General features: G+C 35.9%; 1 protein-coding gene across 6 annotated transcripts in view; it reads right to left on the minus strand.

Annotated features, from left to right (window-relative positions):
- Positions 1 to 14,509, minus strand: part of LOC113062035 (adhesion G protein-coupled receptor B2) — a 273,272-nt gene that overhangs the window by 65,433 nt on the left and 193,330 nt on the right. For all 6 annotated transcript variants that reach the window (XM_026231541.1, XM_026231540.1, XM_026231542.1 and 3 more), the window contains exon 15: positions 13,804 to 13,847. In XM_026231541.1, the coding sequence (XP_026087326.1) occupies positions 13,804 to 13,847 (44 nt within the window). The remainder of the gene's footprint in view (positions 1 to 13,803; positions 13,848 to 14,509) is intronic.

Below are 14,509 nucleotides of genomic sequence, written 5' to 3' on the forward strand. Positions count from 1 at the left end.
TTATTTCCGCATCAGGTGTTTTAAATCTAAATATAGAACACTGAATCTTTAGTGACTCAAAGACAAACTCAAACATACTCATTGAAAACAGCATGGAAAGCTCACCCAACGCGTGTGTAATGACATGAACAGGAAGCAAGCAGAAGATTACGTTGGAAGGAACAAATATAAAGAGAGAGAGAGAGAGAGAGGCCCGATGTAGAGATGTAGGTCTAGCATAGAAAGACAGATAATGGGGCATGAAGCAGCTCTAGCTGCAAGATAGATTCCACATTATCCCAGTTCAGCTCATTTTAACCATAAGATGCTTATGGCTTACTGTCTCAGACGGGGGGATTGGTGTAACCTGGGGTTAACAGGGAAGGACTGTATGTGCCCTGATATTTTGCTTTGCTAAGATAAAAATCCCTGTAAGCCAAATGGCTCCAGGAATCACTATTACGTTGCTGTGATTATTTTCTCCTGTGGTGTCATAAAAACAGAAGCTGCTCTAGCAGCTGATCTACTGTACAGTCCATTGTGTGGGAGAAAGTCTGAGTCATGGCCTTGTTAGAGACATCATCAGATAATGAGAGGGTGCATAGAGAGTTCAGGAGTCTGTAAACCAGACTGTAAACCAGATCGCATGCCAAAAAGATCCCACAAATGCCTTCATCCTGCAGTAAACATATACAGTCAGTGGCTTTATGGTGACCTGAAACATATCTGTGATACAGTTGTAATGTGTTCTCTGCCATGCGATTAAAAAGACAAATATCTGATTTCTGTGCATGATACACAGTTTAAATAGATCTTTATGCATGGTATGCTTGCAAACCTATATACACACATATTAAAAATACTAGTGAGGAACTATTTAATACTACACACTATGCAACTATTTTTATATATATATTTTTATATATATATTATATGCTTAAGCATTTCCACAAATCTGACATCAAGCGTTAATGATCAACCCATTGAAATTAATGAATAAACATCATGGCTTTATCATAGTGGTATTTATTATTATTATTATTATTATTATTATTATTATTATTATTATTATTATTATTATTATTATTATTATTATTATTATTATTATTAATATTTCTTCCTCCATCATGATGCCTTTAATTTATATTTACTGTAGGTTTCAAAGCCTTTGCTTCTATTGTATATTTGTGTAAATGTCAATTCATGATTTTATTTCATACGTTTTACATTAAATTAAAATAATGAACAGTATAACATAGTTTTAGTTTCTGCATCCCCCCAGAGGGTGTTTGTTTAATTTTAAAGCTATTAATGCATGTTTTATTTTTGATTATAGTTTTTTAAACGGTCATTTTCATCTGTATGTAAAGTCACTGGCATGGTTCATTCCATTTATTTATTAATGCTATTTATTTTTATGGGTTTCACATATATTTCCAAGGATAATAATGTGGAGTGGCTGCAGCTTGCAAAGCTATGAATCTCACAGGGTGCGCTGATTTCATTTTAGAAGTAGGAGGTATCTTATGTATGTATTTTTGTATTTATTTATCCATTTATTGTGCATATACCTTTAGGGAAGATTTGAATATGTTTAAATATGAATTAATAACATAGAACAAATTATATATATAATAATTAGTATATATATGAAATCTAAATAAATCAACAATTGTTAATCATTTTGTGGGGGTGGGGGCTGAATGGGGGAGTAATACAGAATACATATTATTCTATAAAAATGTGCTTTTAGATTGAAATACACTGCATGTTTTGTTAAAAAAGAAACATTATGTCAAACTTAACACAGGGTCCACTAAATTCTGTCAGATTGAATTTAAAAAGAGCCCTCTCCGTGTGTGGCTAGTAGCTGCATGCTTTCACTCAGCAGTGGAGAATGGTGGCCTAAGGGTGATGGATGGCAGTGGTGCGGAGTAGGAGCCAGATTAAAACATTTATTCCATACCTACTCAGAAAAAGGTTGTTGGGATCAACATCCTGTTATTTTATTTACCCTGTCACTTTACTCCCTCTGGCACGAGCCCGGCTCCAAAGAGCAACATGGGATTCTAGGTCAAAAAGAGAGCACCGCTAGAGGCAAGGTCGAATTGCCAGCCTCAGACTCCACAATCCGGAAAAACGGAATGCTTAGTTCGTAATGAATGTGCATGTAACCATACAGGGTTTCTAAAGCCTGGAGTAAACTGGGGGCTGCCGTAGCTGTGCACATGTTAACACTCTGTCACTCCAGCAAAAGAAATGGACTTATAAAAGTTTGTGATTATGGAAGGGGGTTTGGCTGTTCAACAATTGGCAAAATAATAATAATAATAATAATAATAATAATAATAATAATAATAATTATTATTATTATTATTATTATTATTATTATTATTATTATTATTATTATTATTATTATTATTATTTTTTTATTTTTATTTTAATTTTTTTATAAAAGAAGTAAAATAAAAGAGAGAATTCTTGTTGTTGTTGTTGTTGTTATAAAAAAGATGGCCAACCACCAATAATAAGTCTTTGGTGAATCTTTTGGGAATTCCTGAAGCCAAGTGTCAGCACCAGCAAACATAATAGCAAGCATCCCATAATGGGCACCCATGTCCAAAATATAACATGATTGCACGTCACCTTATGTTACTTGATAGTTTTGGTGACTTTACTATTAATGCAAATTGTGTTTGATAGATTAGATGTGTCCTGGTGTTGACCAAATTAATCTAAGAACTTCACAAGTATCTCATCATGACCCACATTGTTTTCAGCACACAAGCTTTAGTAAACAAAGCATGTACTGACAGATGATACCATGGTGTTTTTGAAGCATGGTTCAATGCAAATCTCTGTGTATGTGGGGCATTATGATGGACTTATTTACAACTTATTTATGTAAATTCTGTAACTCTATACTTCACTGCAATACATTTCTCTTTAAAACATAGGTAGACAGATAGAAAAGACATATGGACTTTTAAAACATTGAATTGTAAACACAAAGTCTTTGCCAGCATAGTGTCCTGCAGTTGCCCGATCAGACAAAAACATTTTAAAATCAACACATGCAGTGGGCCATTTGGTTGGTGTGAGGATGTCATGCCAACTCCCAGTGAAATTCTTTAAATCGACTACTTACAAGAACTGACACATCCTCGCAGATTCATACAGATGCAATGAGTCAATGCGGGGCATGCACTCAAATACTCTCGGTGGGGAGTGAAGGGGGATGTTTGTGGTGATGAACCCTGCAAAAATAATTATTTTCATCCATACCAAGACTCAAGCTGTGCTAATGTACCAATGTCTTGCGAAGAATCCTTAGATGAACAAATAATTACTTCTCTGTCTCTTCATCTGTGGGCTGTGACAACTTCTTTATTATATATATATATTTTTTCTTTTGTATAGGCTTTTTCCCTATTGGAAACCATCCAAATATAGCATGAGCCAACATCTAATGTTGAATGGATGTAAAAAGTTCTGTAGAATCAGCTAATCTGATAGAGAATGATCTTTCAATTCAATTACTAGTCTACCAGACTATCAGCATAAAATCTAGTCCACTTTGCAGGTTATTGTGGCCAACTGCAGCCCACTTTAGTCGTGGAAGCGGTTGTCTAATTGACAAACAATACAACCAACCACAATACACTTCTTTTATGGGACATTCAGGGATGGATAAATATGAAATAAATGATACTGTAATAACAGACTTGTGTAATGGTACAGCAGTTCGTGAATGGCTTTACAGGCAATTTACAAAGACATTAGTGGAAAATGTGCACTGTAGAAAAAAAAAAAAAAAAAAAAAAAAAAAAACAAAGATTGCTTTTTAAGTGTAAATGAAACAAATAATTCTGCAGTATGTTCTACACAAAAATACTATTTCATTATTTCTACTTCAACATTTCAGTTTAATATGGTGTGTTACTTGCCATCTTTTTATTAAATTTGGTAGCAATTTCAGAGTGAATATTATTTCTACATCCTTTTTTTTATCCACTGTATGAATTGTCAGAATTTCCAGAAATTTCCAAATGTACCATGTGTAATTTTAAGTCATCTGGGTTTAATGTATGATGACTTTACTAAAGCTATGAGGAACGTTACAGTGCATTTGAATATTCTACATTTAATTATATTAATTCAGATTCAACTAAAAAAAACAAAATTACAGCTTAAAGACCCTAAATTCCTGTTTGTGAAACCGTCTCATTGATTTGACCTATTTCAGCTCCACAGACAGCTACATGCAGTACTGCAGGGAAATGTGTCTGTGACTGGATGTTCTGATTCAAGACTGGGGATGTTGACTGTGAGAATTAAGATCAGTTTAATGCAACACCTACACAGCAAATTAACTGAAATAACCCTGAATGATGGTGATATGTCTTGCCTCTTTTGCTTGCAAATGAGGAAAAGGAAGGGCAAAGGGGAAGTTCCATATGAGCAATCTATAATCAGCCTCATTCAGAATAAAATGAAGTGTGATACACTACTGGTAAAAAGTTTGAGTTAGTTAAGTTTTTGAGTCCATTATGATGACCAAGGCTGCAATTATTTAAACAAAAAGACAGCAAAACAGTTATATTGTGAAATAATGTCTTCCATTTGTATGTATTTTAAATATTATTGGTTCCTGTGATGATCGTTACTGCTGCCACTGGTTCAACCAATAGTGTGACTTTGGGGGAGGGACTATCTGTTTGTCTAATCAATAAAAAACGGTCAAGGAAACCACCAATATATATATAGATTTTTTAAAGGGGGGGGGGGGGGGGGGTGAAATGCTCGTTTTCACTCAATATCCTGTTAATCTTGAGTACCTATAGAGTAGTACTGCATCCTTCATAACTCCAAAAAGTCTTTAGTTTTATTATATTTATAAGAGAAAGATAGTCTGTACTGATTTTTCCCGGAAAAACATGAGCGCCTGTAGGCGTGACGTGTGGGCGGAGCTAAAGAATCACGAGTGCGAGTAGGCTTTTGCGTTGATAGCGCTAGAAACTGTGACATAACTGTGAGGAAAAAACCATCATCCAAAACAAACCATGGCTAACAGTCAGATTCAGCGTATATTTATGATCCAGAATCAGATCCAGAGGCTGAAATTTAACAAGAGTAGCATCAGCAACGACGTCTCTATGTGGAATGTATTGAAACTGTATATATTTGCTTAGCGGTTTTGGAAAATGACTAAGTTCCACTTTATGTCGTCTTTTTTTTTTTTTTTTAAGCTGCACATGTGGAAAGTGCAGTTTGATGACAACATTGCATGTTGTTTACTTGATGTGCTTACGCGCCGATAGCTAAGTTAACAACACAGAGATATTTGAAGCAGTTTTACTCACTGCATGCGGTTCCAGCACACGATCGTGACACTTTTTCGTTGGGACTACATTATCCTTAAGAAATAAACTATATGCAAATCCGGCGTCAAACTGGGCCTTGTTTGTAAAACAAGCATCGAACAAACACAAACACTTGCACAGCTCCGTTGAAGCTCTGTAAAAATAAACTACATCCACTGGTCCCTTAATGCTGTTTTTTTTTTTTTTTTTTTTGTAATCTGTGTAGGGTTGTCTTGCCCTGACATTTCGCGACGCTCTCGCTCTGATGAGTCTGTGCTCTCAGTGCTCTGCTATACAGGAGCGCGCGCTCTTCCGGGAGAAGTGCCCTCAGGACCCATATAAGGAAATCCCGCTCCATCTAACGTCACACAGAGCCATACTCAAAAAAACTTTCCGAAACTTGTGACAAACCGGAAGCTAAAGAATCACGAGTGCGAGTAGGCTTTTGCGTTGATAGCGCTAGAAACTGTGACATAACCGTGAGGAAAAAACCATCATCCAAAACAAACCATGGCTAACAGTCAGATTCAGCGTATATTTATGATCCAGAATCAGATCCAGAGGCTGAAATTTAACAAGAGTAGCATCAGCAACGACGTCTCTATGTGGAATGTATTGAAACTGTGAAACTTCAAACATACATTTTCAAAGTTTCATTTCTGAAACTTTGTTCATGTTTAGCATGGGAATCCAACTCTTTAACAGTGTAAAAAAACTCAGTATGCATGAAAGTGAAAGTGAAAGTATGGTGACCCATACTCAGAATTTGTGCTCTGCATTTAACCCATCCGAAATGCACACACACAGAGCAGTGAACACAAACACACACTGTGAGCACACACCCGGAGCAGTGGGCAGCCATTTATGCTGCGTCGCCCGGGAGCAGTTGGGGGTTCGATGCCTTGCTCAAGGGCACCTAAGTCGTGGTATTGAAGGTGGAGAGAGAACTGTACATGCATTCCCCCCACCCACAATTCCGTCCGGCCCGAGACTAGAACCCACAACCCTTCGACTGGGAGTCCAACCCTCTAACCATTAGGCCACGACTTCCCCCTGAAATAGCATTTCACCCCCCCTTTAAATGTATCTAGCAAAACTGCACTCATAAGCTTTAAGATAAAATCTAGTGCCCTTAGAACATTATAAATTTTTTGGTCTTTTTCCACATCAACCTCAGGGATTCAGAGTTCCACACTTTTACAAAATGACTAAAGAAGGGCAAAGAATGAGAATAACTGGAGTGAACAATTTTTTTTTTTTTTTATGTAGAATATGATTTTAGAAACACAATGAAGCTAAAGCCACAAGTCTGCTAATGCTTCATTTGAAATTTCAGAACATAATCTCTTAAAACTGTACATTGCATGCGTTTCTTTAGAGAAGGTTCATAACAGGCTAATAGAATTGATTTTTTGACTCCTATAAACTCTCCTGTGTGCAGCCCCCTCATGTTTGGCTCAGCAAACTGCCCCATTCATGATTCTATTGTTCTAACAAAATAAGCCTTTCAAACATCGGCCAGGTATGACACATAATCCTCATTGTTCCTTTATATTTATTCTTTTGTTTTAATTCAGCCATTATTAGCCTTTGTTTTGGCATTTCAAGGTTTACCAAGCCACATCACTACAATCCCAGTATACATGTACCAAACTATTATTAAAAGTATTTATAAAAAAAGCAAAAAAAAAAAAAAAAAAAGATAAACGGGTGATAAGAAACCATACGAGCAAGATTTCTTTTCTTCTTCTTTTTTTTTTTTTTTTAATCTGTGGAAGCCACAAGACAATTGTCTGTTAGACATCTGTCTTGAATCTGTAATTTCCTTCTGCGTTTGCTCATTTAGTCCATGAACGCAGCCTCAGTAACAAGACCAATTCAAGCGCAAATTGGAGGAAAAAGGAGAGGAAAACTGTATAACTGTCTCTTCCAAGTTTTTCATAAGCAAAATGAGAGAAACTTAGTAATTCCCACCCACAAAAAAAAAAAAAAAAGATGTTGAGTTCTATGAAACAATGGCCTTGCCAGCTGCTGGTGTTAAAGAATGAAAGCCAGCCATCAGAGATGTGTCTTCACAGGCCAATGTGCTGAACTGTGATCTCCATCGATCTCCCTCTGTCTCCTGCTCTCATTTCCAGCAGATTAGAACTTCCCTCTTCACTGCTTTACACAAAGACTGTTTCACAGCTCACTGTATAGGAGAGGAGAATGGGGAGCGATTGTAACAGGAGACATTTTTAACGCTCAAAATGTCTTTAGTCACACTCAAGTTAGAGTGATGACACTTACTTAGCAAATGTGAATCAGTTGGTAAAGATCAGTAAAGTTCTGTCTCTGCTTGAGAAATAAAAAGGATCTTGTGAACGGCTAACTTCTTGAGAAATATCGAACCATAATCCTTGTATTTAGTGGATCACAAATGTTCTTCTAATGCTGCTTAAGTTAATATAAATTGCAGATGGTAACACAGCTATTTAAATTATTGCACAAAAATGTATCATGATTATCACAGCTCTTTTCAACATTGACATTTTTCTTGAGTAGCAAATCAACATATTAAAATGATTTCTGAAGGATCATGTGACACTGAAGACTGAAGTAATGATGCTTAAAATTCAGCTTCACATCACATAAATAATTTACATGTAAAAACGCATTATATATATTTTATGCTAATTTGTATTTATTTAAAACAGTTATAATGTATCAGAATATAATGGTTTTTAATAAAATAAATTCACCCTGAGTAAGCACAAGACAAATCTTTCAAATGTGCGTGTGTGTGTTTAGGGACACACGCTCCTCATCTTATGTGGAAAACTATAAGCTCTGTCCTTTTCATTTGGAGCAGCCAAAGGATTCCTACAGCACTGAAAAGGGCAATATAACCTGCTGGCAATTAACACGCAGCACAGCTGATAAAGAGAGAGAAAGATATAAAGAGGGACTGGAAGAAAGAGAGAGAGAGAGAGAGAGAGAGAGAGAGAGAGAGAGAGAGAGAGAGAGAGAGAGAGAGAGAGAGAGAGAGAGAACAAAATAATGGAACAGCGATAGAAAAAAGAAAGTGGACCAGACTGATTCAACAGATGAAGCAGGATGGGGAACAGGGCGAATAAAGGCAAAATCTCTTCAGAGTGAAGAAGAACTTCAAGGCCACAGGGAAGAAATGGAAGAAAGGAGAGCCAAAGGAGGGAGATCATGGGGAGGTAAGGCAGCTGGGAGGAAAGGTGGCATTAAGATGAAAGAGAGCATGCAGAGATCAGTTCGACTTCAAACGAAGGTCAGGAAGCAAACCAGCAATGTACAGAGAGGAGAGAAAGAGTAATACGGGTAATTAAGAGATAGAGAGAATACGGAAAGTGAAAGGCAATTGAGAGAGGAAAAACTTGTTGTGATATTGTTAACATGTACGCTTATTTTATTACACATCTCTCTGGAATCTGTGAATTCTGATTGTTTAATAATAACCTCCTGCTATCAAATATTATGCACTGTGACCTGTAAACTATACATTTGACCTTTGTCCATGACAACTAAATTCCTAAACTGTTTTAGTTGCATGTTTCTCATTGCTCTCTGCAGTACCTTTATTTTCACTCAATAAAGTCATTCATATTTCAGTGACATTCATTTACATGCTTGGAATGGAGTGTATTAAGTAAAATGTGGGATAAAGAACATTCAGTCGCTCATTATCACACAATGAACCCCTTCAGGAAGACACACGACCTGTCTGTGATGATGACTGTACATTATTCTTTTAATTTACACCCTCAAAGTAAGTTCCATATTAGAAAATTTGCATAATTTTAAGGGGGGAAAAAGTTGATTTATTTCTTTGCAATATTTTTTACTTCATGTCCTTTAGAATTGGGATAATTGGACTGCAATGGTGAATGTTTGATAGATAGATAGAAGATAGAGGATAATCCACAACGGAAGTCTTTAATATCATATTCCACATGAAACAAACAATAAACGACAAACTACCAAAAGAAGGAAGAATTTAATTTAAGTAGGGCAGCTGATGATGGGAGATAACCAAAAATGACTAACAAGCAAAATAATCAAGATACATGGAAACTAACAGAAAAGGGGATTTAATGTGGAAATGTGGAGGCAGAAACAGAACCAAAACAGATCCATACATGTGACACACACACACACACACACACACACACATACATACATATATATCTTTGCTTGTGAAAACCTATCCTAGCCTGTCCTAATGTTAGTGTAATCTTTTAACGTACAGAATACCCATCTTTTAAGGTAAGCACTAGATAATGGGTGTCATGTCATAAACTATTTTTTCTATGAACAAATATGTATATAACATAATCCCAAATTAATAAATTAGGCCTGTTGTAACAATTCAATGAAATTAGTACAGAAAGCGAGCGAAGAACATAGGCTACATTATCAAAGAATATAATCACTGACTTCAGTATTGCGCGAGTTTAAGAAAAAACTCCTCGATATAAACACTGAAGCTGTCTATACTCTGTATAATTGGTGAATCGCTTCCATCACACTTATTGTACATCTTCACTTTGTTGTTTATGATGAGTGAATTTGCCAGAGAGCAGAATTCAGTCAGTGAGTGTGCACACTGAAATAAACTCTGGCGTTTTAGCGAAGACTCATCTGAACACTTCTGATTGGCCATTGCATCGATACACTCAACAGAAACATCTGTGATTGGTCAAAAAGTGCAACACTTTAAAATGTATATATATATATATATATATATATATATATATATATATATATATATATATATATATATATATATATATATATATATATATATATATATATATATGATGCAACATTTAAATGCATGATGCAGATCTAAATTTAATGCCGCAATCTATACTCTTTTCATTTCATTTTGACTTTATGTGCATCACCTGTAATAGATTTAGCTTATTTGTGCAGGGGCATTTTTGTCCAATTTGATAGCATTTTTGCCTCCGAGTGCCTTTTAATTTCCAATCTGTGGTCAGAGGAATGTCTCATCTAGCCTTACACATGCTCAAAGCTATTACAATAACCTCATGTGATAAATTAAATCGGAATCCTGCTGATAACCAGTGACTGTTGTTCAGCTGTGTTAAGTTAAAATAGCTATTTTAAATCATATTTTTAAAATTTTACTGTTGTCTCTGTATTTTGATCAAATAAATTCAGCCTTGATGAACATAGGAGATTTCAACATTAATTTTTTTTTTTTTTTTAAATGTTATCCCTAAATATACACTCTTGAAAAACCCATATAATCTGTAGCAACTTTCCTGTAACTGCTTACCGGTGTCCTTCAACCAGACAGAGCTAATGAAAACCATGTTTGCCCCTCTAGGCAAAGCAAAGGCCATTTATGAACAACATCAATACCCATAAGCCCCTGCACAATCCACACTCTGTATTCACAAACATCAGCAGCACATGTCCTAACAGCATACAGTCTGATCCTCCACATGCAAGCAAATTCCTCACAGATTCACTCAAAACAAATTAAGTGGTAACAAATACAGCGCAGACTGATTCTGATTGGAAGCCCCTTGCATCCGTTCACAAAAGCCACAGCTGCACGACCACACCTCTGTGAAAGCATTACTCAGCCACTGTGCACAAATTAATATATTACAGCCATTGTGTTATCATAATCAAAACCAATTGCGTGCTTAGTGCCAAGGTGTTTTTTTTTTTTTTTTTTTTTTTTTTTTTTTTTTTTGTCAGCTGTGATTAAAATGGCCCTATGGTGATTTAGATTTGGTTAGAGGGATTACATGTGATTAAATGTGATTGTGCAAGAGTAAAGCCCAGGCAGTTGTGAGCTTTGGAAGAAAGAAAATAAAACATTAACAAGGAAACTCTGGTAAGGTACTTCTGTACATAAAAGAGAATTTACGAATACAAGCTATGCATAGTGCAAAGTGCAGTCAGACTTTGGCTTTTTTCTCTTTGTGTATTCTGAAATATTCTTAAAATATTAGCTGTGTTTTTATTTAAATAGATTTGAAAATTTTAATTATTCCTCTGATGCCAAAGCTGAATTTTCAGCAGCTATTACTCCAGTGATCTGTGTCATATGATCCACTTTATTTAGTGCTTGTTAAATGTATTATTATCAATGTGGAAAGCAGTTGTACTGATATTTTTTTTTTTTGTAGAAAAAGTGATATATATGTGTGTGTGTGTGTTCTGTTCTGTGAAGGACAGAAAGCTCAAAAGAACAGCATATATTTTAAATGACTGTCCAAAAAAAAAAAAAGCGTATAATTTATCAACATTTAATATTTTGAAAAATGTCTACTTCAAGTTAAAATAAATGGCTAATGTTTGTCTAAATGGATTTCATTATGTCAAAAACTTGAAAAAATAAAATAAATAAATGTTTTTTTTTATATATAATTTTCACACATGTCTCTATTCTCTGGGACCTCAAACATAAAACCCGTTTAATCAGTCTCAACAGGATATGAGGGGCAAAGTGCAAGCAAAGACATGGAAATATTAAGAACAATTCTCTGCTGAAACACTTCAGCTAACCGTGAAAATTGAACCTGCGTCAGAGAGTGATGGTGGCTTTGAATAAATGAATTCACTGAAACAAAAAAGATTGCATATTTAGAATATGCAATCTTTATTAGAATTATTAGAAAAAAACAAGATTGCATATTTTTACTTGATTATGCACAGGCAAAGTGCAATAACTACAGTGAGCTGGAAGCAATTAGAAATCATTCTATTGTATTACAGGAGACAAAAATAAAAGAGGAGGCGAGTGAAAGATGATCGTAATCTTGAAAAGTCTGATGCTGGGAATTGTTTAAATGAACAGATAATTGTTTGGGGATGAAAAAAGAAGCAGTGTCAACACAAACAGATGTACATAAAAAAAAAAAAAAAAAAAAAAAAAAAAATACACCTATTAAGTCCAAAGCCTGTAATTATCTCCTATACAGTACAGTATAAATCTCCCCCTTCTAGCGTCTGATAATGAATAAAGGGAAACGAATGTTGCTTCAATCCACTGGATGGGCTTTAGGAGTGATTTTGCCATGTTTGGGTTTATAATAACGATAAAAATCTCTATATTTTGCCGCTTTTTAATCACACTAGCGCATTCATCTCGGAATGATTTGGAATGTAATTTGGTGGGAGAGGTAATCAGGTTTTGCGTTAATTGACTTTACGGCCTGCAGATAGAAGGATTTTTCTGGTTCAGTAATTACCGCCCGCCATTCTCCCGTCTAGTCAGGTCTGCCTGTTGCCGTGCCGACCACCTCCCGGTGCGTATTAATGATGCGTGAGGTGTGCTGTGCCAGTGGGGAGTTACACAAAAGGAAGTACTGGCGCAGTCGAGCGCGCAAGACACACGAGATTCCAGCGTTTCCACAGGTGCTTCACGCACAGGTACGTTCTTTCGGCACAGCAGACGCAGCTGCCATCAATATCAACAAAGTCTGCAGCGTAGACAGCTTTATTGATTAAAACCGCAACGTTTTAGCGTCTAGTTGGTGACCAAAGTTGCCGAAGGTCAAACTTTGCCCGCAGTCTCTTTCACTCACTGTCAATAAATGACTGTAACTCGCTGTCAGTGTGAATGTATCTTCAGTGTAAGATGCGTGTCTCTCTGCCTTGCGTCTCTCTTTGTCCTTTTCTCTCTCACATTATTTGTGATGCTTCAAAAACTCTTTTGTATCGCTCCTCCCTGATATAAACAGACTCCGAGCGCAGATGTTTTCCGACGCAAATACAAACAGAGCCTGAACTAGAATACATGCGGCACTCTCAAAGCTCCTAAATAAACAGACACAAAGACGCAACCAAAGCATATCAACAGACAGAATTATGTCATCAAGAGCTCATGATGCAGTCAAAATAAGAATTGTGTTTGACATTTCTTTGTACATCTAAGCTGAGAGATGCTTTTTTACGAGTTACGCCAGTAGGGGGAGTGGTTTTAAGAACCTGATAGTACAGCTAGCAGTAAATTGCGTTCTTGAAACTCATTCACGTCATAGGGCACTACAGAGTGAAACAGGACACATCATTTAATTTCATTACCCAAAGATCTCTCAGGAAAAGCAACATTGTTTTTATTTTTGAAGACGATACAGTAATAAAGCTCCTGCTATGACGGCTAACAGGTTTTTGGATGTGGTCGATTCACAAGACAATCAGATCATGAGACTGAAGGCATTGTGTTTTGAAAACTCACTTTAACGCATGAGGCGAGAAGAATGCAAATTCCAGCTCATACAGTCAATAAAGGTAGTGTCAACGACTTTAAAGGGACTTCTGGTTATTAATGAGTCGGCAAATACAAACACTGACGTCAAAATGCTCTCAATTGGGTTGAATAAATACAATATGAGATCTAAAATATGGTTGTGAGAGTTGTGTAACAGACATTGCGCATGTGGGGGGCTGCAGATGTGTGACTTACGGGTTTCCGTAGTCCCAGACAACACACTGAGGATCTGTTGTGCCCTGTGAGGAGCAAGAAAAAGAAACACAGAAAAAGTTAGGAATGAGTACAAAACAAGATAAACTAATTAGTGTTGCATAACAGAAAAGCAGAAATAAATAACAATTAATAATGTATGTGTGTGTATGAAGGGAGATGAAGTGATAGAGAACATATTTGAATTGTATTGATTTATTTAATTGATTGATTTATTCAAACCAGGTTGCATCCGCAAACAAACAGTTTCAGGCATTTACTTGAAACATATGTTTTCACAGTCTGAGAGGTAACCGTTTGTGAAATGTTTCGCTTCAGAAAAGTGTCTACCATATTTCCGCCACCTGGTTTAATGATTTGTTTTATAATATAAATCTATTAATGTATTTTAAGTGTCAATAATTTGTCCAAATTATGGGTGGCACTTTACATATGTGCTGAATGCTACATTTTAAACAATTAAACAAATCAATTGAAACAAGTATATAGTTTCAATAATTATAATTATTAATACAAATACAATGTAGGGGTGCGTCGATCCAATATTCAGTATAGGTTTTGTAACCAAGATTTAAAACTGTTAAAAGAAAAGGCTCAATAAACTATCGCACAGGTTTACTATGCACTATGCTAGAGTGACCATGCATCCTCTTTTCATTCTACTTATGAGAAAGCTTTCATGGACTTT

Source organism: Carassius auratus, chromosome 44 (assembly GCF_003368295.1).
Source record: "Carassius auratus strain Wakin chromosome 44, ASM336829v1, whole genome shotgun sequence".
NCBI classification, from domain to species: Eukaryota; Metazoa; Chordata; class Actinopteri; order Cypriniformes; family Cyprinidae; genus Carassius; species Carassius auratus.